At 38.3% G+C, this 21,913-nt stretch overlaps 1 protein-coding gene and 1 long non-coding RNA gene across 6 annotated transcripts in view; one reads left to right on the top strand and one right to left on the bottom strand.

Moving 5' to 3' along the window:
• The first annotated feature begins 1,210 nt into the window (after nt 1-1,210).
• LOC125786915 (uncharacterized) lies at nt 1,211-8,237 on the top strand. 3 transcript variants are annotated; one of them, XR_007428891.1, is made up of 5 exons: nt 1,211-1,843; nt 3,589-3,658; nt 4,678-4,816; nt 5,821-5,954; nt 6,082-8,237. It is a non-coding gene; the product is annotated as an uncharacterized LOC125786915 (long non-coding RNA). The 3 variants fall into 3 exon arrangements; XR_007428892.1 differs by having other exon boundaries at nt 3,586-3,658; XR_007428893.1 differs by lacking the exon at nt 3,589-3,658 and having other exon boundaries at nt 1,213-1,843.
• Nucleotides 8,238-13,675: 5,438 nt separating this feature from the next.
• The window catches only part of epg5 (ectopic P-granules autophagy protein 5 homolog (C. elegans)), a 59,384-nt gene continuing 51,146 nt past the window's right edge, over nt 13,676-21,913 (bottom strand). For 2 of the 3 annotated variants that reach the window (XM_049470377.1, XM_007237963.4), the window contains 5 exons: nt 21,441-21,686; nt 21,051-21,270; nt 19,574-19,789; nt 17,826-17,940; nt 13,676-16,677 (listed from right to left, as the gene is read on the bottom strand). In XM_049470377.1, the coding sequence (XP_049326334.1) occupies nt 16,495-16,677; nt 17,826-17,940; nt 19,574-19,789; nt 21,051-21,270; nt 21,441-21,686 (980 nt within the window). In that variant the 3' untranslated portion in view covers nt 13,676-16,494. The remainder of the gene's footprint in view (nt 16,678-17,825; nt 17,941-19,573; nt 19,790-21,050; nt 21,271-21,440; nt 21,687-21,913) is intronic. The other variant, XM_049470378.1, reaches the window with a different exon arrangement.

The following is a 21,913-nucleotide window of genomic DNA, read 5'->3' as shown; positions in this document are numbered from 1 at the left end:
CTAAATCTACAGTGAGGTGAGTTATTTTAATCCGTTTTCTTCTCGTTTCTGGGCTTAATGTATGTCTGAATTAATATAACCGACTGAAACGTGTCTGTCTCTCTCTGTGTTTTTTAGCGTGCTCTCCTCCTGCGCGTCTGTTTACCGTAAAATCGCGCGTATACTCGCGGATAGCTTGACTCCGGTAAAACACCAGCATAGATATACTCCTTAATAAACTGCCCACATCTTCCCCAAGGTACACAATAAGACACTTCAGCAGACACAGCCGGCCCATCGGGAATCCTCACGAATCTCCCGATTAGCCACTCCGGGCCTGGACACACTGACAAAGTTGTAATTAACTGATTTCCAATTTCCAGTCTTCATTATTCATCTTTTAATAATGCTTTTTCCGCCCAATTCCTTTGGAGGGGAGTGCAGACATATGTTCTCAGTCTTCAAACTGATTGGGCATAAAAAAGGCCACTGCAAATTTCATATTTCTTTATTTGTGGATTTCATGCATCTGTTTGCCAGTATTCATGCCCTTAGTGCTGTCATTATCAGCCAGCATTGGCAGAGCAGCCAAAAAAATATTGAGAGCATGTGTGCTGTTTGACAAAAAGGTTAATTTATATAAAATAAAAAAACACTTGTAGAGGCTTGTAGTGTAAAGACAGCCACTGACACTGGTGATTTTTTTTTAAAGATTTTATATGACATTTTATTATTTTATTGTTTATTCTATTATAATTCTGATCTAAGTGATTCCTAAATGGCCAGTGAGTTTATTTAACTGCGACTGAGTGAATACAGCCCAAACCCAAGGTGTGTTAAAAACAGTTTTTTTTTGTCCGGTGTTCTGTCGAATTTTGCTACCCATCGATACATGCTTCCCAAAGGTACTGCGCATGCGCCGACCTACACAATTTAATTCTTTCTCGTGTTTTATGTATAATTAATCTGGTTTAGGGGGCGTTATGTGCATTAAACAACCTGGGCGCACTATCATTGCACAGAAGTGTAAATGGAAACTAAAAATGACACTTATTATCATAAATAAATACAAAAGCAGTTTGTAATGAGCTATATTTACTATAACTTTGCCATGGTACAATGAATTATGCACTCCAAATCTAATAACGTACATCTACTGGAATATCACTGGGTACATGCCCTAAAATAGTGCTTCTGTATTTGTATTTTTACAGTTAAATATACATTGGGGCAGCACGGTTCGACAAGGTAGCAGAATTCGACAGAACGCCGGCCCTCTTTCTCCAGTCCAGCTCCGCCCGCCCTCTCATCAACAGACTTTTGGAAGAAACCAAAGTCACTGGAAAAGAGGGGGAGATCTGAGATTTTGAGGCATGATATTTAATATAATTAAAATAATATATTTCACCGTTCCTATTAAATTATGATTATTTACGTTTATATCTCACGTTTTAATACAATATAACATATAATGAATATATTAAAACACACAAATTAAAAACCTTTCGGGCAACAAAAAAACCCCGAACCTAGTTTTGAATGGTCGTGGCTCCACTCCACTGAATCAGTAGCCACAAGAAGGACGTCCTTTTCTCCGGGAGCTGCATGGGGACTGCAGGAGTCCAAAGCCTCGCTGTGGTTTATGGGGAACAGTTATTAATATTGGGTCAAATAATCCAGTATTTCTTCACTCTGGTGCTGAAGGTGCGCTGCGCTGCTCTTTACTGTGTTAACCCCTTTACTCTGTTTTCATTTAAAGCCCCTCAGTCTTAAAACAGCGGCACTAGCGGGCCTTCAGCACCGATAGTGATTATTACCCTGCCGGATTAGATTAGAGCAGCGCGGCGGAGCTCTGTAAGTCCCGGTGAGTAATTTAGTTAGCTGACTGTTTCAGCTCTCGGTGAAGCGCGGTCTTATTATGATACTTAAACGGCGCTGGGTGTTTGTTTTGTTTCTGAACGAGCAGGTGCTGCTGCAGGTAATCGAGCTATCTGTAGCCAATTAGCTTAGCCAGCCATCCTCCACTCGCTAGCTCGCTAACGTTAGCTATCTTACAGCGTTAGATAGATTACCACGCTTTAAATAGTCTTACCACTATTTAAAGACTGTTTAAAGCGTGTTAATGGCGAATAACGCTGTAAGATAGCTAACGTTAGCGAGCGGAGCATGGCTGGCTAAGCTAATTAGCTACAGTTAGCTCAACCGGCTAAGCTAATTAGCTACAGTTAGCTCGATTACCTGCAGCAGCACCTGCTCGTTCAGAAACAAAATAAACACCCAACGCCGTTTAAGAGCTGATTCACGACCTTCTCTCCCAGCACAGGTTGTGTTTTTCTCAATCAGCAGCAGCTTTTAAACCACGCTGTAGTTCAGTAATAAGATCGCGTTTCACCGAGAGCTGAAACAGCCAGTTAGCTAACGGTAGTTAAAATACCTAACAGGCCTGAGAGCTCCTCTCGGTACTCCGGTGTAATCCGGCAGGGTTTTTGTAGATGTTTAATTTCTGAATCTTATTAATACTGAATTAAAGTATGGTAATCTGGCTAATATTAAAAAGTCAACTAGCTTTTTACCGAAACACTTTTAGTTAATTTATACCTAATTTTAGCAGTGTGTTCCCACAAGACGAATAAAAAAAATAAATAAAAAAAGCGGTGGCCGACTGCGCATGCGCGAATATTAGCGGCCGACTGCGCATGCGCGAAATTTAGCGGCCGACTGCGCATGCGCGAAATTTGGCGGCCGACTGCGCATGCGCGAAATTTCGCGGCCGACTGCGCATGCGCGAAATTTAGCGGCCGACTGCGCATGCGCGAATATTAGCGGCCGACTGCGCATGCGCGAAATTTAGCGGCCGACTGCGCATGCGCGAATATTAGCGGCCGACTGCGCATGCGCGAAATTTGGCGGCCGACTGCGCATGCGCGAAATTTGGCGGCCGACTGCGCATGCGCGAAATTTGGCGGCCGACTGCGCATGCGCGAAATTTCGCGGCCGACTGCGCATGCGCGAAATTTCGCGGCCGACTGCGCATGCGCGAAATTTAGCGGCCGACTGCGCATGCGCGAAATTTAGCGGCCGACTGCGCATGCGCGAACATGCGCAGTCGGCCGCTAAATTTCGCGCATGCGCAGTCCGCCGCTAAATTTCGCGCATGCGCAGTCGGCCGCTAAATTTCGCGCATGCGCAGTCGGCCGCTAATATTCGCGCATGCGCAGTCGGCCACCGCTTTTTTTATTTATTTTTTTTATTCGTCTTGTGGGAACACACTGCTAAAATTAGGTATAAATTAACTAAAAGTGTTTCGGTAAAAAGCTAGTTGACTTTTTAATATTAGCCAGATTACCATACTTTAATTCAGTATTAATAAGATTCAGAAATTAAACATCTACAAAAACCCTGCCGAATTAGACCGGAGTACCGAGAGGAGCTAACTACCGTTAGCTAACTGGCTGTTTCAGCTCTCGGTGAAACGCGATCTTATTACTGAACTACAGCCTGGTATAAAAGCTACTGCTGATTGAGAAAAACACACCCTGTGCTGGGAGAGAAGGTCGTGAATCAGCTCTTAAACAGCACTGGGTGTTTGTTTTGTTTCTGAACGAGCAGGTGACGCTGCAACTGGATTTTATAAAGATATGAGAGAAGAATGCTTTCGTCGAGGATTTAACATGAAAAGGTAAGCTGCTGTTATGTTCTGATCTGTGCAGGCAGTTTATGCACTTAACGTAACTCCGTTAGACAACTAACTTACAGAGCTAGCGTTTGTTGTGTCTCCGGCTTAGTTTTCTGCAGTCCATGATTATTAGCTAAGGTGTTTATTTTGACCCCAAACAGCAGCATTCACTGCATTTTGCATACTATTAACTAACCGCGTGAATCCACTGTACGTGCAAGTTAGCGTTAACTTCATCACGAACGAGTAACGGATTAGTAAACACACTCTTGTCTTTTTTTTGAATCCTCACAGTTTCTGTCAGAAAACACTGAAAGAAAACTTCTCCTCTGTTTCTGTTTATACAGCGATGGTTTGGGTTTAAAGCTGGGTTTGTTGTGCTGGATATTTGGTTAGGAGAAGGAGATTTTATAAGATGTGTGGCTGCATAATTGTGAACTGAGATCGCGGTCTGTGAAGTTACACCTGCAGCTAACCAGTGACTTTAAAAAACAAATAAACACAGCTGTTACTGGACTTGATGGGTTTAAAAAAATTAGCGGCTAGCGGCTTAATTTTAAAAGACTAGTCTACTAATGTTGGCCCTGCTGAGTCCAGCTGATCATCCAGAAATAAACATTACCTATGCTGGTCAAAAGCTATTTAAAGAGCTAACCTCCCAGGGTGTGTTTGTTTGTTTTTTTCTGGTTTTGAGCATTTTTTTAGGGAGGGAGTGTAAGTCTGTGCTGCAGTAGAAGAGTGTAATTTTAGAAAAGTTGCTGTATTTGTCTCACTGCCTTAGATAGTATAGACTTTAAACATGTTACTAAAAATTAACACTGGACTGTGTTTTTAAATACTTGCCATTCTGGATGTCCTGAACATTTTCATGCAGGCCTGTGTGTTTTAAAAAATATATATTTTATTCATTCTATTTTATGTCGGTTAGTTTTATTTATATAAAGTAAGACCTGTAGATCTACTTTATTGGATAAATTGATACAGCTACCATGAACTGTTTTGTTTCTGTTCTGTAAAATCAGGCCCAGTTCCAAAAGACACAACATCCTCAGTGTCCTGGAGCTCCAGCTGAAGCACTGGCCACCACCTCCATCCCCACCCAAAAGAGGAAGATCAGCAGCAGTGGAGGGTCCCAGGATGTTGAGATGGTAGTGCAGAGCGGTAAGTCCCAATCACATTTTTAGCCTCTGAGTCAGTCATTTATTTTTCTTAATCCAATATTTTGGCAATGGAAAAAAAAGGAACACATCCAAGTTGTCCCTTATGTTTTTATTAATAAATTAATTATTATTGAAACAATGATTTAAGAACATAAATCAAAACTAAAAACTGTATATAAAATAAAATATTAGACAGAAACATCGTTACAATTCTCAGAGTACGCTGAGGCAGCTCGGCTTAAAAAAACTGTAAATATGCATTTTACAAAAGTTAGCTTAAAAAATAATAGTTAAAAAATGTAAGATGATGAATATATATGTTAATACATTAATAGCTTAATATTATTACTCTATTTGTTCTTATCACTGACTTACCGCGGGAACTAATTAAGGGACGGAATGATTTACCACCTGTTTCTCAGGTGGTAAATCATGTTTGTTGTTGAATGTGCATTTTTTTTCTTTCCCACCTTGTAAAATCCTGCCTTTGCAGTCCACTTTAAAATATTTCCAAACAGAGAGGTGTAATACGCTCTTTCGATCTTACAGCTGCTGCTCACACTGCTAATAAATAAAAAACAAACACAGTTGATTTTATCGGAGCGCCAGTACCCAAACCCGACTGACTAAAACTTTCAATCGTTCACCTTACACTTAACCATTGAGATGACACGACCGCAACTCAACTGCAGCTCGACTCTAGCCAGACTCTCGTGATTTTATCCTGACTCTGGAAATTTGTCTGCAACTGTGAAATCATTGGAAAATCGTTAGGTACCTGAACACTCTTCTCTCTTCACCCTTAATGTAGCAGCTACCCACTGAATAACTGTTAGCCTGTTCTATAGCGAATGTAATTTCCTTCTGTCTGTTTCTTACACTCTGTAGGTACTTATATATTTTTTATTGAACATGGCAGCGTGCCGACAATCACAAGTTTTGCAAATGTTGGGATAAATTTCAGCCAATTTAACTTTACTATAATGTGCTCTGTGTACTCTGCAGGTACTTCTAAGGCAGCTAGTTAAAGGCGTGATTGAGGTCCATGCCAGAGGGGTTCTGCACTGTGACCTCAAGCCATAGAACATCCTGGTTCAGATGTACAGTTAGGAACCACGCCTTCATCTTCTGTTCTTCTGGTATGGGTTTTCAGTGAACACTACAGGCAGAGAACTGTCTTCTTTGTAGAAGCTACCATTACTGAATAGAGATTCAGGTCAAAAACATTCCTTAACGCTCAGTCACTGTCTCTAATTTACTTTTCAGGACCTTCCTCATGAGTGGTTTACCCATGAGGCCAAATCCTCCACAGTGTTGCAGATGGGAATCATCCTGCTGTGTGTGAGAGGTGACCCTTCAACACCAGCACGGAGATCACCTCAAAGAAGTCTCAGATCATCTCTCCACCATCTGCTCTATGACCCCTGGCTAAGTATACACCACGACACAGCCACCACATCAGGCACACCTCAGTCAGGTACCATATAAAACAATAATAATAATAATTTTAAAAAATCTATATTTTCAATCTCTAGTTTAGAGAGTTCTCTAGTAGAGCTGGGCGATTAATCGATTTTATCGATAAATTAGAATTTATAGTTAAGGACAATGTGTTTTTTATGAAAATCGATTTTCTCTGAGTTTTCTTTTTCACCACAGACGCTCCTCTGTGGGCACAGAGTGAGCTTAGCTAGCTCCCTCCATACCTCCCTCCCTCCAGCGCGCGCACCCCCCACCCCTCCCTCACTCCCTCCCTCCCTCCCTTGCACGCACAAACACACACGCACACACACACACACACACATACACAAAACACATGACGGCGGAGCTTAAGAGCAACTAGCTCCGTGATCTGGAGTTGGTTCGGTTTTGCGGCGTCGGACGTAGACCAAACAGGTCCTCGCTGTAAGGTGAACCAATTTATCACTATACCTTAAACAGAACCATGTAGCGGAGTGGGAGAAGTGCTGCTACCATAGGAATGAACGCAGCAGCAGCACTAGTTCACCATTCAACGTTAAACAAGGAACTGTCCCTGGCACATCTTCCAACCGTGTACCAGGTTCTGTATGCACTACAAGTTAAGATGTTTTGCATATTCATGAGAAAAGATCTCATTTTATAGAACACTGGCACTTATTTAAAAGCTTTGTTTTGCAATTCCCAATAGGGAAAAGTATTTACTTAAGAGCATATAAATTGTACTTGTTTTCTATTGTTTACTGTTTACTTTGTAAGTTTTATCAAAAAAGGGCACCATTTTATTTATTTCTATTTGTTTTTAAGGGTGTGTTTATTTATTTATTTTTTAAGTTTGAGGGTGCATTGTGTCAGTACCTAAACTATGTTGGAGAAAGCTTTCTAAAAGTCACTAGATGTTCTCACTGTTTACAATAGTTTTTTTTGCTTGTTTCTGGTTGCACTTTAACCACAAATGGAACATTTTAAGTGAAAACAAATTAAATAAGAACTAGTTTTTAACCATTTCTTTATCATCTTTAGTTTGATTTTTAGTAGGGGAAAAAATTGATTTAATTCGAAAATTGGATTAAAAAAAAAAAAAAATCTAAGATTTTTTTTCTTTGGCCATATCGCCCAGCTCTATACTCTAGTTTAGAGGGTTTTTTTATAAAACACACCTAAGGAAAATAGCAGGTATTAATAAAGCTATTGATTCCATACTTTTAAAAAGGTAATGATTTTTCTTTAACTATATAAATGTTTTAATCGTTTTGTGTATTGTATGCTTTTAATTGCTTCCTGTTTTGTATTTGTGTTCATGTACTTAAGGCTTTAATCCTTTTATCTTGATATTGTTTATCTTTTGATGTTTATTAATTACTTAACTGTATTTCTTTATGTAGTATACTGTTAGTGTTTTAATCTATACACTTTTTGTATATATTTCTTTTATTGCTTAGTTACTTGCTTTATTAATGGTTATTGTATTGGTGTTTTAGTCTTATTTTGGGCTTATATTCATTAAAAACATTTTAACGTTTGTCTTTTAGTGCTTTAATCAATTAATATTGTACTTACCTTTTACTATTTTACTATTAATCTTTCTGTACTTAATTATACATTATTTTTTATTTATTTTTTTATAAAATTAAAGGCGGGTTTATTAATTGTATGTATTTATACGGGATTTTATATTTGCATTGTATATATTTTTGTTTCATTTAATGTTTATGCTCTTTGTCTTTTTCAGATTTTTACATTTTTAATTTGTGTATTGACCCAAGGAGTATGGGTTCCTCTCAAGGTTTCTATCTCTCTTTCTGAGAGAATTTTCTTTGCCGCTGTCTCCTTTGTGCTTACTCAAAAGAGGTTTGGACACTTTTTTTTTTTTTTTTTTTTTTTAACTGTTCTTAATTTTGTTTGTTTCTTAACTTTGTCAATAAATGTTTTTTTTATTGCTATCACTTTTGTCTGTTTATTTGATCACACTATCGCTAAGTTTCTTGAAATGTGTTTATGGAAAAAAATTAATTTTAATATTTTATTAAATGTGGATTTGATGCCCACATTCAACCACTTTTTAACACTTCAACTAAACACTGAAAGAATAAATCAGAAATTATTGATTTATTATTAATGTAATGAACAGAGATGTTCTGAAGTTAAAAGCTGATTATCCCATGTGTCTCATATTCCCAAATATGATAAGGTTGATAAGGTCATGTCAGCTCCAAGGACAATTTCAGTTTTGTATTTCAGTGAAAGTTATTCCTTTAATTGAATTTATATAAATAATGTATCTGGTAATATACAAAGGCTCTCAGTGTTGTTACACCTTTTTGTTATACTTAAAACCAAAGTGTAATTTTTCAACAACTCGCCTCTATGTGATGTTTGACCACTTAGGAATTACACTGACATTACTTCTACAAGTCATGGGATAGTAGGTTTGAGGCTGATCATGAAGTGTTACCTCAATGTATTGGCCAGCAATTTCTTATTGAAGGTTATTCATTCAAATTTATTGTGACCGGTGGTCTGCCTACAATTGTCTGTGCAACTCTGAGAAATATCTATATACAACTTTTAAAACGATTAAAGCTTTGGGATTTATATGTGCAAAATTAAGCCCTGCATACAGAAATATACTGATAACTTTCTGATGCTTTAAAAAATAAGAATCAAAGGAATCAAATTCCAAAAGATAAGCATTAGCATTTCAGAAGTACTGTCCGAGGTCACCATACACACTAGAAAAACAGAGAAAAAAAATCACAGTTCTTACAGTCTGCTTGTCTTACCAGGTTCCATGAGACACTGCAGTATCCCTTTATTCATCCAATAACATAAATCATACATTAATAAAACATCTGTTTTATTAGAAATACTTCAAATTACAAATTAGCACCCACAACTCCACAGAGGTTGGAGGACCATAATTTAATATAATTATATATTTAAGTTACATGATTTTGAGCATATTACTACATTATTTTGCCATCCGCATTGGACAACGTCTGGGTCCGGACCCGGACCGCAGTCTGCATATATGTGATCCCTGGCCTCGACCATATACACGGTTTTGTTTTATCAAACCACTCCTTGCTGCCCTGCAGAGAACAACAGGTTCAATATTCAGTTTTACAGTGTTAAATATGTCAGGTCAAGAAAGACTTTCTTTATTTTATATTTTTTTATAAAAACAAGTATTTATGTTAAGTGAAATCAAGAAAGACCATATTTTATTTTTTATAAAAAAATATATTTATGTTAAGTTAATTCAAGAGAAATGGTCTTTTAATTTTATAAAAATAAATAGTTCAACTTTAAATGTCTAGAGATACATTGATGCTGTTAAAAATGCTTTTTCCAATAAAGGGAGTATTGGCAAAACTGGTTATAATGTTTATGTTAAGGCGGCGGGACGTGGTGTGTGCAGCTGCTTAAAGTAACTAATAAAGTAACTTGTAAAGTAACTTAGTTACTTTTAAAATCAAGTAATCCATAAAGTAACTAAGTTACTTTTTAAAGGAGTAATCAGTAATCGGATTACTTTTTCAAAGTAACTATACCATCACTGGTAACTTCTAAACAACTGAAGGCCTCTTTCACACTGGCTAATGTTAATGTTCATGAGTCCATCATTAGGAGAACACTGAACAACAATGGTGAAAAACACCAAAAAGCTCTCCAAAAAGAACGTTGCTGCTCATCTGCAGTTTTCTAAAGATCATGTGGATGAGTCAGAAGGCTATTGGAAGAACGTTTTGTGGATGAATGAGACCAAAACAGCGTAAAAAAAAATTATTACCATCTGTGAAACATGGTGGTGGAAGTATTTTAGTTTTGGGCCCGATTTGTTGCATCTTGGCCAGGATGGCTTGCCTTCATTGATGTAACACTGAATGATATCATATGTATAAGTATGTATACTACCTTTAAATTCTAAATGAAACTTTCAGGACATCTGTAGCTGGGTAAATAAAATGATATATGAATATATAAATCCATGGCAAGGCAGACGGTGAAGGAGGTGTCAAAATATTTGTTGACGTTCTGTCTCATATTCATGTTCTTCATATTTGCAGCAGCATTACAGATGAAGTCATGAATTGGTAACAGCTGACTCTATTAAATGTTGTCAGTATAAGTCTGAAACATTTGCAATTTGAACATGAACATATGTTTTAGTTCACACTGCTGCCATCCAATGGATGTTCCCAGAATCCCCTCGAGTGTACAGAACGTACAGAGGACCTACACTGGCCTCCTGTGTTGAGCAGGCGACGGACGCAATGTGTTTGAATGTTTGGGTCTCACACGTTGCAGGTTGCTCAACAGATTCCTGCCAAGCTGTCCACTTCAGTGTGTGCTGTGGAGCTGAGTAAGACTCGAGGCGGGATTCACTGCGCTATAAACAGTGGAATAGCGGGGAGGCCAGAACTCATACTTTTCAGTATAGCCATCACACCCTCCCGTCTGCTGTCTGGCTACCCTGATAACATTCTCCCAGCACTGCCTGTCAACTCTGAGATAGCCATAGCAACAGCTGAGGAGAGGAGAGGGAGGGTGAGGAGGAGGAGCAAGTCTGCATCAGTCACACAGTGTCCCGAGTACAAGAGTACTTACAGACGAGGATGTACTGAAACACTGTGAGGAGACGGCTAAAAAAAATACCAGCATTTTATAACAGTACAAAACTGTGGGCAGTGATGGATTCAGACTGAATAAAGGAGAACTCTGGTGTAAAATAGACTTTTGTTGCAGTAAAACATGATAAAAAGTATTTAGCTTTGATGAATAGCACACCTCCGTTCTCCCACAACGTTCCTAGATCCAGACATCTTAACAGTTTGTCCAAACAGCCTTCAGACTGGGTGATAAATCGCTTTTTCCAACGTTATCCAGCTCAAAGTAGCTCCACACCTCCTTGCTAGAATCCAGAGAGCCCTGACATTTAAAACGAGGCATTAATAACTTAAAAAGTGCACAAGAGGCTTATTAAAAAACACTGTTTACATCCCGTAACGCTAGCTTCGGCTCCGAGCGCCGCCATATTTGTATTGATAATGTTATAGACATGTATATACATAGACTCCGCATAGCATAGCAGCCGGTGCCAGGAGGCAGGCTATGCAGAGTCTGTGTATACATATATGTCTGTTATTTTCGGTTTTCAGTAATGGTGGTGCTTGGAGCTGAAGATAGCATTATAGAATGTAAACAGGATTCTAGCAAGGAGGTGTGGAGCTACTTTGAGCTGGATAACGGTGGAACAAAATATTTATTAGGGCAAATTATGCCCCGTGTCACCCGGTCTAAAGAGTGTTTGAACAAACTGTTAAAATTTCTGGATTTTGGAAAGCTGTGGGAGAACGGAGGTGTGCTAATCATCAAAGGTAAGTACTTTTTATCATGATAAAAATGTGATTAGATGTGATAGTACGTGTGAAAGTACAATGTATATTTGAGCCTATTTGAGTTTCTTCCATACTTTACTCCTCCTTCAGCTCTGAGGGAGTTTTCCTTGCTTCTGTTGCTCACTGGGATTTCTGTGTTGCATGTTCAATGTTTTGTCGGATTCTCTGTCCTGCGATCACATTTCTGCGAAATGCTGCTTTGCGACATCATCAGTTGTAAAAAAAAAAAAAGTGCTATATAAACATAAAATTTGGTTTGATTGGACAATATAATCATTTCAAATTCTTTTTCCACTAAAACATGCTGACAAACAAAATTATTTTATTTGGACACGGTGAACTAGGTACCATCTGTAGCCAATCATGATCAGAAAATCAAGAAGCAGATTGCTGGTTCAAATCCAGTTCATGTAGCTTGCCATCAGCTGCTGAAGTCCTGAGAGAGCACAGTTGATATTGCTCTCTCCCTACATCACTCCGAAGGGTGATGTCGATCAGCACGAGGCATCTGTGAGCTAAAGTATCGGAACTTAGTCGCTGTGCTTTTCTCTAAGCGCGCTGTGATGCTACTTGGTAATGCTGCATCAGCAGCAGTTTAAAAAGAGGTGGTGGCTGAGTCAGAGGAGGCATGCACTAGTCTCCCAAACGATTTAGTCTGTTAGACCACTCTGAGCCCCCGCACTAACACCTTCTGACCAAAGCATAAGCAGGTATTAAATCAGCCATAACAATGTCTCATACTGTATGAGTCTCAGGAGAATTGGGTTCTTCATCTCAGAAGATAACACTTGGGTGTTCTGTGTTCTTACGTGTTACTTTTAAGTGCAGCACCATTACACGCAAAACAGTAACTCTCATTGAAAGAAACACAGGGACACTTTGTTCTTTTCAGGTTTGTATTGTACACATAGGTAGAGGTGGACCAAAAGGTACTTGCATTCATATGAGCAATGTACAAACAGGTGATGACGCTTTTTGTGTGTGTGTGCGTGTAAGTGTTGGGACTGAATCTGAGTCATGGCACAATACAAAAACTCCACATGCTGCAACACTGCAAGCATCTTTTAAGGCAGGTAGAATTCTGTACACCTTCATCCCACTCTTTTAAACCTTTCAGTCATTTAGGTGTCCTAGATTTTGTGAGAGGAGATGGGGAGATTGTGCTTAAATGAAACGACATTTTCCATGAACTCATAGCATCAGGTTCACCCCACTGAACCAGACACTGCAGTTTTTCTTCTCTGCAGCTCTCTGAATATGATTTACCATCCTCTGAAGCAAAATACGATGGACTGACAAAAGAAAGTGCATCAGTGGAATTGAAAAATACATACTCCAGTTTTCTAGCTCTCCAAAAAAACAGCGTGTTCAAATAAAGCCAGTCAACATACTGACCCCCCAAAAAAAACACTATAACAAACAGTAGTCTTGTGGTGCGATGGAACACAATTCTCAAAATTCTAAAAGCGTTCATTAATAATACATTTGCTGAATGAACTTCTGGTTGCATTAAATAAGCATATAACTCAGTCCCCAGGCACAGCGCCTTGAAAGTGCATGCCTAAATATTAGCATGAAAATCAGGGAAAATAAGTGTCTGGGAGGAAGCAAGAGAAGAGTTTTAGGCCATGTTAGTTCCCGCCTGCTCCAACTGTAGAGCTGAACATCTGAGCATCTTTCCCACTCCTTTTTATTATTTTTATTAACTCAGTGTAGTGTGCTTTTTCTCTCTCTCTCTCCTAACTTATATAAACCCATGATGGTCATGAATGGATTAAAACACAGAATATGAAAGGCATGAAAGTGGGCATGAAAGTTTGTTCAATTTCAATGGAAAATGGAAGATTTAATTCCAACTCATTTTTGGTGCTTTTCTACTGATCAATTTACTGATGAACTGTGAGGTTCTAATTATGTCAAATAGATAAATATGGCAATTCAAAAATGTATGCTTATCATGTATAAACACACACACAAAGTAATGTGCAAAAGTTTTATGTACACAAGCACATCATGAGTAAAGTCCAATAAACATTGTAGTCCAGTTTCCTAGACAGGGATTAAGCTTAGTCTTGGACTACATAGTATTTCAACAAGAATTTCCCCTTTTTTTTAAGAAAGCAGCTAATATATTTTGCAGTACTCCCCTGGAGGTCTCCAACTAGTAGGTAGATGTAATCAATCCCATCTCAAGATCGGCATAGTAAATAAAAAAAAAAATAAAAATAAAAAAAGATGAACTGTTTGAATTTGTGCACCAGGAGTGGCATAAAGTTATCCAAAAGCAGTGTGTAAGACTGGTGGAGGAGAACATGCCAAGATGCATTAAAACTCTGATTAATAACCAGGGTTGTTCCACCAAATAATAATTTCGGAACTTTGTAAATATGAACTTGTTTTCTTTGCATTATTTGAGGTCTGAAAGCTCTGCATCTTTTTTGTTATTTCAGCCATTTCTCATTTTCTGCAAATTAATGCTCTAAATGACAATATTTTATTTGGAATTTTGGAGAAATGGTGTCTGTAGTTTATAGAATAAAACAACAATGTTTATTTTACACAAACCTATACCTATGGTATTATCTGATGAATTTGTTCCAGCTGTGAAGCAAAAGCCTTGTGAGTCTGTTCTATGTTTGTGCCCTGTACTGAGAAGGAGTCTTTGTATTTAGGAGTAAGACAAAATATTGATATTGCAAAATATTGCATTGCTTTTGTTTATGATACATTGTCAATGCATGTCCTTATTTTTATTCTAACAAAGACTCGCTCCCCAAATTTGACTTACTAAAGTTACTGCTTCATCACTCCAAGTGGTTGCACTATAATCAAATGGATAGGGTAAACCTAAAGTGACGAATATTGGTTGTTAGATTCTGTGAAACTGACACCATATACAATTAAATCCATCATTCCTGGTATTTGCTTACTTAAGAGTATTTTATCCTCTTTAGTAACACAGATGCCATGAAGTATCATAGAGAATTGTCTTCACGTATCAATATATCAAGTATTGCAGAATAGGAGTATCATCGTTATTGTTGGCAACATATCGTATTGTGAGATCCCCTGTGAGTCCCACCCCTATTCATAAGTACACTGTTACCAATGACCCGGCCCACCTCTGCTGTTGCCTAGGCTTTGGAATGCAGCTTATGAATGTCCATCATGATTACATTTCATGTTTTTACACAGATGATATGCTGATAGTTTGTTTGCTATCTTAGCCTAGTATCCTTCATTCTGAACTAAACAAGTACCATATTTGTTTGCACTATAAGCTGCACTTAAAAAACATCAGTGCAGACATCGATTACAGTAGGCCTAAAATGAATATTGTTTTAAAAATGCTGGCACACAATCTCTTTTTAATAATACTAATAGTGTCAGATCCTGAGAGCTCCGTTGTGTAGGGCTAAATTACTGAATTAACTCTGAGCTGATGTATTTTTGTTAGCTCAAAATAGATTTTTCCCATCAATAAATGGAAACACAAAGATTTGTAGACCAAATTTCCACATCTTTTCTAAAACTTTTTGGGTGTTTTGTATTTTCCAAAACTTATCCAGGTCTGGAAATTGCCATTTTCAAATTCCATGACTTTTCAGGTTTTTCATGACCATACGAACCCTGTCTTTTGCTGTTTAGAGGTAAGTATTATCGGCTAGCACTGCTGGAGCAGCATTAGCATTAACTGCTAAACGCGCTAAGCGCTATAAACTTTTTTGCTGTTCAGAGGTGAGTATATCGGACTCTAGCCTTCCTGTTTACCATGTTAAAACAAGCTATGTGTGATGAACCGCTAGCTAATATCGCTCTGGTTTACCAAAACACTCAGGGTTCCTCAGTGTAGCGCTGTCTGGCTAGCCTTAGTGGAAATCTGGAAATCTACGCTTACTGTAAATAAACAGAAGCACATTACTCACCCAAATAAACAATTTTTTTGGAGAGAAATCTGTGTAGATTAACATCCAGCACTCATTTGACTTTAAAAAGAATGCGCCTTATAATCCAGTAAGCCTTATATTGCAAAAAATACAGATGATAACTTCAGCCACCAATAATGTCTTGTTTGATCAACTGCATGTGGGGTGAGGGTTGAATCATGCTAACTTGATTTTGTTTTGCCAAACTATTCCTTTAAAACAAAAAACACATAAAACCCGTAAAACCTTTAAAATACTTTATACATATGACACACTGATTTAATATATATATATATATATATATATATATATATATATATATATATATATATATATATATATATATATATATGTATATATATATGTCTACTGAATTAAATAATTGTAACATTCTGATCAATGTTGAATGCTATGTGTAACATGTACTTATTTGCCACATTTGCACTGTTGGTTTGCCATTAATTTGGCACAGAACAATGATTAAAACAGAAGAAAGGTTATCATGTATGGAAGAAAAAACAAAAAATGTAATGGGAGGATGGAGTAAAAAAAAAGAGAGAGAGAGAAAGATTGAAACACCACAACACACTTGCTGGTTACCTTGACACTTTGAAGCAGCTTTGAAGATTTTAGGTCATTTAGGTTTAAATATTCTCTTTGCTATTTCTTCCAATAAATATTTAAGATTTAACTTCCTGACTAAGGTTCCATGTGAAGAACCCAATCACAGCAAGAATGATCCACTGATTTGTCCCTCAGTCCTGAACAAACACCTCTTTTCGCCCTTTGCGCTTATTCTTCGTGTCTTTACCAGTGCATCCTCAGCACAGACGAGTTCACAGGCTTGGCTCTCTGCCTTGGAGACCAGGCTGTTAGCGAATGATGTCCAGGTAATGAAGATCAGCGTAGAGCGAGTTGATCAGCAGGGATAAAAGGCGGTTGCTGTCACGAAGGCAGTGACCGGGGTACCTAATGAACTGACAGGCTTGGCTTAAGGTCTGCTGCAGCTCTGAGTACTGCTTATTGCCTGGCATGGATTCCAGCACCGCCAGAGCCTGAGAACACAAAAAGAGGAATGCTTTGTGATTTCTTTGATACAGTATATAAAAAGTAACAGGTGAAGTAATGGGAAACCCTAAGTTTACAGTGTTTTACACCTGTAAATTGTTCGCTTTTGTCTGGATCAGTTAATAAGTTTGTAAGCTTTCCCCTCGGTTTGGTTTGTTTTCACACAGGGGAAAATCAGAGAGCACCAAAATGAATCACAACAAACTACATAAAAACATTCTTTTGCTTATTGGTCAGATGTTTGGAGTGGAGAAAAGTACCATGTTTTTTGCACTATAAGGCACACTGGTATAATTCAGCAGGTCTAGCCACTGGTGGTGGTGGAGGGTAGCTAACTAAGTTAAGTAAAGCTAAGCAAAGTAAACAAAACTGTAATATAAAAATACTTTTTCTTGAAATCTGTTTATTAGGGTCATTAAAGTGCTTTCGTTTATTAACTGTAAGCTTAGATCCCCAAATTTCTGCAGTACTAGAATGGAGCATTAGCATTAGCAGCTAACAGCTTTAGCCGGGGTTAGGAGCAGGCTACAGGCCTGAACGGGGAAATATCGAGCGTGGTTAGGGAATAATACAAATGCTACTCCAGCAGTGCTATCCGGGGTAAGCAGCAGGCTACAGGCCACTAATACTCCCCTCTGAATAGAGAACGAGCTAGTGCGGTTAGCCGGTAATGTTAATACTGTTCCAGCATTGCTAGCCGGGTTCACAAGCAGGCTATAGGCCGATAATACTCCCCTCTGAACGGGGAAATAGCGGTTAGCAACTAATACTAATGCTGGTACTGCACTGACGATTTTTGGAAACTTTAAGGATTTTAAGTGCACCTTATAGTGTGAAAAATACAGTAAGTAAATACAGGAGGAATATCCTGTGTTCTGTACTAGTGCATATACTGTGTCTGTGCAATTCTACATGGTGTAAAGGCAGAGATGGCAAATTGTTAATAGCAATAGTACCTTATTTTTCACACTATAAGGCGTGAGCGTAAAACCTGAATTCAATTTATCAAGACTAAAAAGTATACATGGTAAAATGCATTAAAACTAGAGATCTTTGCTTGAAAATGAACCTATGAATTGTCGCCTGTAAATTGTAGTATAAGCTACATTTACAGATATATGAGAGAGGCACTTACCTGCTGGGCTTTAGGAGACAGCTGCAGCTCTGTTCCTGGGTGAAGACGTAACTGGCTTTCTGAAGGCACCTGCACCAGGAGGAATGCTGACATGCTACGAGCAACCACTCGAAATCTGCAGGGAATACAGAGCCAGCTGCAGTGAATATTCTATACATACACTCCATCTTTCAGTTCGTTTATACAGCTTTAGTCAAGAATTAACTCTAAACTCTAAACACTAAACCCTATACTGTTGTCTATTACACTTGCAACATTTTTTTCTTAGAAATATATAAAGACAATGTAACAACATGTAATGGCAGTTAACCTAATTTTTACAGCATCCTTATGTAACAGTTCTCTGTGATAAATAGTGGTGTCATGAATAGGAGCTGCACCTTGATCTACATGGAATGCTCTTCATGGCTTGGCATGCATGTGAAATGTGTATTAATGACCAAAGCTGAACCATTTTAATGTGGAACAGTTTTACTGCAACTGTAGTCTTTCACACAGTTTATTTAAGCAATGCACAAATAATAAAGTTGTTAATAGGCTGTATTCAAATGCAAGAAAAACTAAATCCTGGATTTCACAGCGTATGTCAGCAAACATTTTTTTTTTTTAACCATATCTGACTTAAACTTGTACAATGTGCAAAACAAACTGGATAACCCTCTTAAGAGTACAACACTCAGCTCAGAACAGTGGGAAGTGGGTACATGAACACAGGAGACTTCAGGCATCACTGCACATTTAAAGTTTTTGTGTAGAAAACTAAATTTTTTTTTATTGATTTATTAATTTTGTTGCGCTATATAGCTTATTAAATAAATAACTTTCAAACACAAAAACAGTTGGGGGCACCATATAACCTAAATCCAAAGCCTCTGCATGTCTGCTTTACCATATTATGGAGAGATAACCTTGAAACTTTTGTGAGGCTTTCAGGTACGACTTCATTCTAAACACCAGACAGCACTGCTTCACCTGGGCTTCATAAATGAGCAATTTAGGGTATTCTGGTGTTGGTTTCCTCTCCACAAAATGGTAAGATAAGACATGAGTCGATGTTAGAAAGTGAAAGAAAAAAGAAAAAATTAGTCAAAGTACTGTGACACCCAATAACTGAACGTATTATACTACTCATTTTGTATGTTTTTATCCCTTATAATTTTCTACAATGAAGGTTTTAACACAAACTAAACAAAAATAAAAAGTAAACAAAATTGTTGTTGTCCTCCTCACCAGTTTAGGTCTGCTGGCGGAACACCATTAACACATGCAAGAGAAGACAACACCTTCAATTCTGAACTAATAAAGATAATATTAATGCCTTTTTCCTTGAGATAAGTACAAGGACAGATGGCATCAGAATAGATGGCACTGACCACTGCCGTCATGTCATCATTTTGTAGTCGGCACCATGCTGTTTATGCCCTTATTTGGGATTCCATATTTGGGGCACTGTAGCATAAGCATAAAGTTAGCCATATACTAATTACGACTCTACAGAAGGACAATGTACACAGAATAAAATGTACAGGGTTCCTGCACATATGTATTTACCACAAAATGTGACAGACTAGATTTTTTGAAAAGCCTGTTCATTTTCTATTGGCAAAAACCGCTTGGACATGGAACCCCAAATATGGGCATTTAAGGACAATAGAATGACTGCAGTGGCCTATTGATATTATGCTTGTTGTACAATGGTCATCCCGACCACTGCAAAATAACATGTAACGTAGAGAACATTCTCTCACCTGTTGGAGAGCGAGGACTTCTTTCCCAGGCCAATAGCTCCAAGGATGCCTGAGCTGACTCGCTCCTCTCCCAGCTGAACAAGGCTGTTCTGGAAGGCCATCAAAGAGAGAACCAGAGCTTCCAGTCCACATGGGTCCCCCTGATCCACCTGAACCTGCAGCAGGTGCAAGGCTTTGTGCCACCACAGGAACAGCTTGGCCTCATCTGCCGGACTGCTGTAGTAATGATCATACAGTCACACTCTAATCATATGTACAGTGGTATGAAAAAGTATTTGTTCCCCTACAGATTTATTGTGTTTTTGCTTTTTTGTCATACTTACATTTTTTAGATTATTAAACAAATTTTAATATCATATAAATTTAACCAGAGTAAATATAAAAAGCACTTTTTAAAATGGTGATTTTATTTATTAAGGGAAAAAAAAACTATCCAAACCAACCAAGCCCTGTGTGAAAAAAGTGTTTGCCCCCAATAAATGAACTGTGATTAATTCAATTAGTTCAATTTCACCACTAACCACAATCAGGCTTGATTACTGCCAGACCTGTAGAATCAAGAAATCACTTAACTAGAACCTGTCTGACAACATGAAGCAGATAAAAGTTAAAAATCAACAGATTATGAAGAAATTCAAAAACAGATCTGAAAACCAAGTCATTAATCATCTATCAGTCTGGAAACTGTTTGAAATTAATTTCTAAAACTTTGTGACTCCAGTGAACCACATTGAGAGCTATTATTCACAAATGGAGAAAACATGGAACACTGGTGAACCTTCCCAAGAGTGATCAGCCAACCAAAATTACTCCAAAAGGGCATGGACAACTCATCCAGGAGGTCACAAAAGAACCCAGAACAACATTTAAAGAAATGCAGATCTCACTCGCCTCAGTTAAGGTCAGCGGTAATGATTTTGTCATAGAAAGAGACTGCCATGGGAGATTTCCAAGGCAAAAAAAATCACTGCTGGCCTAAATGAACACAAAGACTTGTCTCACATTTATCGAAAAACATCTTGATGATTTGCAGGACTTTGGATTAATATTATTTGGACTGACGTGACAAAAGTAGAACTTTCTGGAAGGTGTGTCCCGTTTTATCTGGTGTAAAACTAACACACAATTAAAAAATTATGCCACTATCACTACCAACTTAGACGGACTAAGTTTTAAAACATTTTACAACACCGCCAAGGAGACATGCATTTAAATGCTTAAATTAAAGGCACTGGGTTTGGCAGCGATCCAAAGTTACCAGAGAACCAATGGTCCAATAACATCAATATATAGTCAGAAATCCGGTTTTCTGACATTTTTATGATCAATTTAATTAACTACATGATGTTCTCTGCTGAGGCGAACTGTCACTCAGTCTGCTGTTTTGCCTCTGAGTGGGTGTGGCCACAGCGACTCAGTAGCATAATGTGCATACCCTCTATTCCTACAAACAAACAAAGAAAAAGTTTTCAGTTACCTAGGAAAGACTTGGTTGATCCAGGAGTTGAGCAGCACAAGCGTTCTCTTCTCATTAAGCAGGGTCTGTTCCATATTGAGCTTTTGAAGGACGTACACATATAAGGTGAGGTAGCTGCCCAGGGCCAGGCTCTCTTGGATGAATTCATCCACAGTCAGCTGAGGAACCTGGAGAGAGACCAGGATGGGCCCCCATCCAGAGTACTGATCCACACAACCCCCTGAGAGAGAAACATTCAGAGGAAAAATGGCAAAATATCTACATTTAATCTGTGCAATACTAAAAAATATAGTTGGAAACTATATTTTTTTCTTCTGTCATGACCTAAACATGACCTAAAGAATTTAAAGATTAAAGAGCCATTGTGTCTTCATGCTGACTGAAAATTACCATCGGTGAAGTAGGACAATATGCAGGCCTCAGTGGTGCGGGTCATGTGACGCACAGAGGCCAGACATGTGCATGCAGCTGTGAGCAGTGGTAACACCAGTGGTGGACCCCTCGCCATTTTCTCCACCCAGGAGTGGAGCTTGGACCCAAGCCCCTCTGCCGTGGACACACTTGCACCATTGAGCAACGTCAGCATCTCAGCAAACAGGCTGCATGTGGCCATATGTCTCTGCTGCAGATCTGTTTCTGTAGGAAAAAAATATATAAAATAATATATTACTGTGTGGGGCTTTACAGAGTTCAATCATCTGATCAATAATCTTTTTAATAAATCATAATGCAATGCATTAATTGGACAATACTTGTGGTGTCCATAGGTTTCAGTCTTTAGAGTATGAATTTCAGTACCAGTACATACAGGTCTGATTTTGCTATTTATAGATATATGTTTGAGTAAAATAAACATTGTTGTT

Source organism: Astyanax mexicanus, chromosome 22, assembly GCF_023375975.1.
Source record: "Astyanax mexicanus isolate ESR-SI-001 chromosome 22, AstMex3_surface, whole genome shotgun sequence".
NCBI classification, from domain to species: Eukaryota; Metazoa; Chordata; class Actinopteri; order Characiformes; family Acestrorhamphidae; genus Astyanax; species Astyanax mexicanus.
The sequence above is the reverse complement of the archived record's forward strand: the minus strand, read 5'-3'. Positions and strand labels throughout refer to the sequence as shown.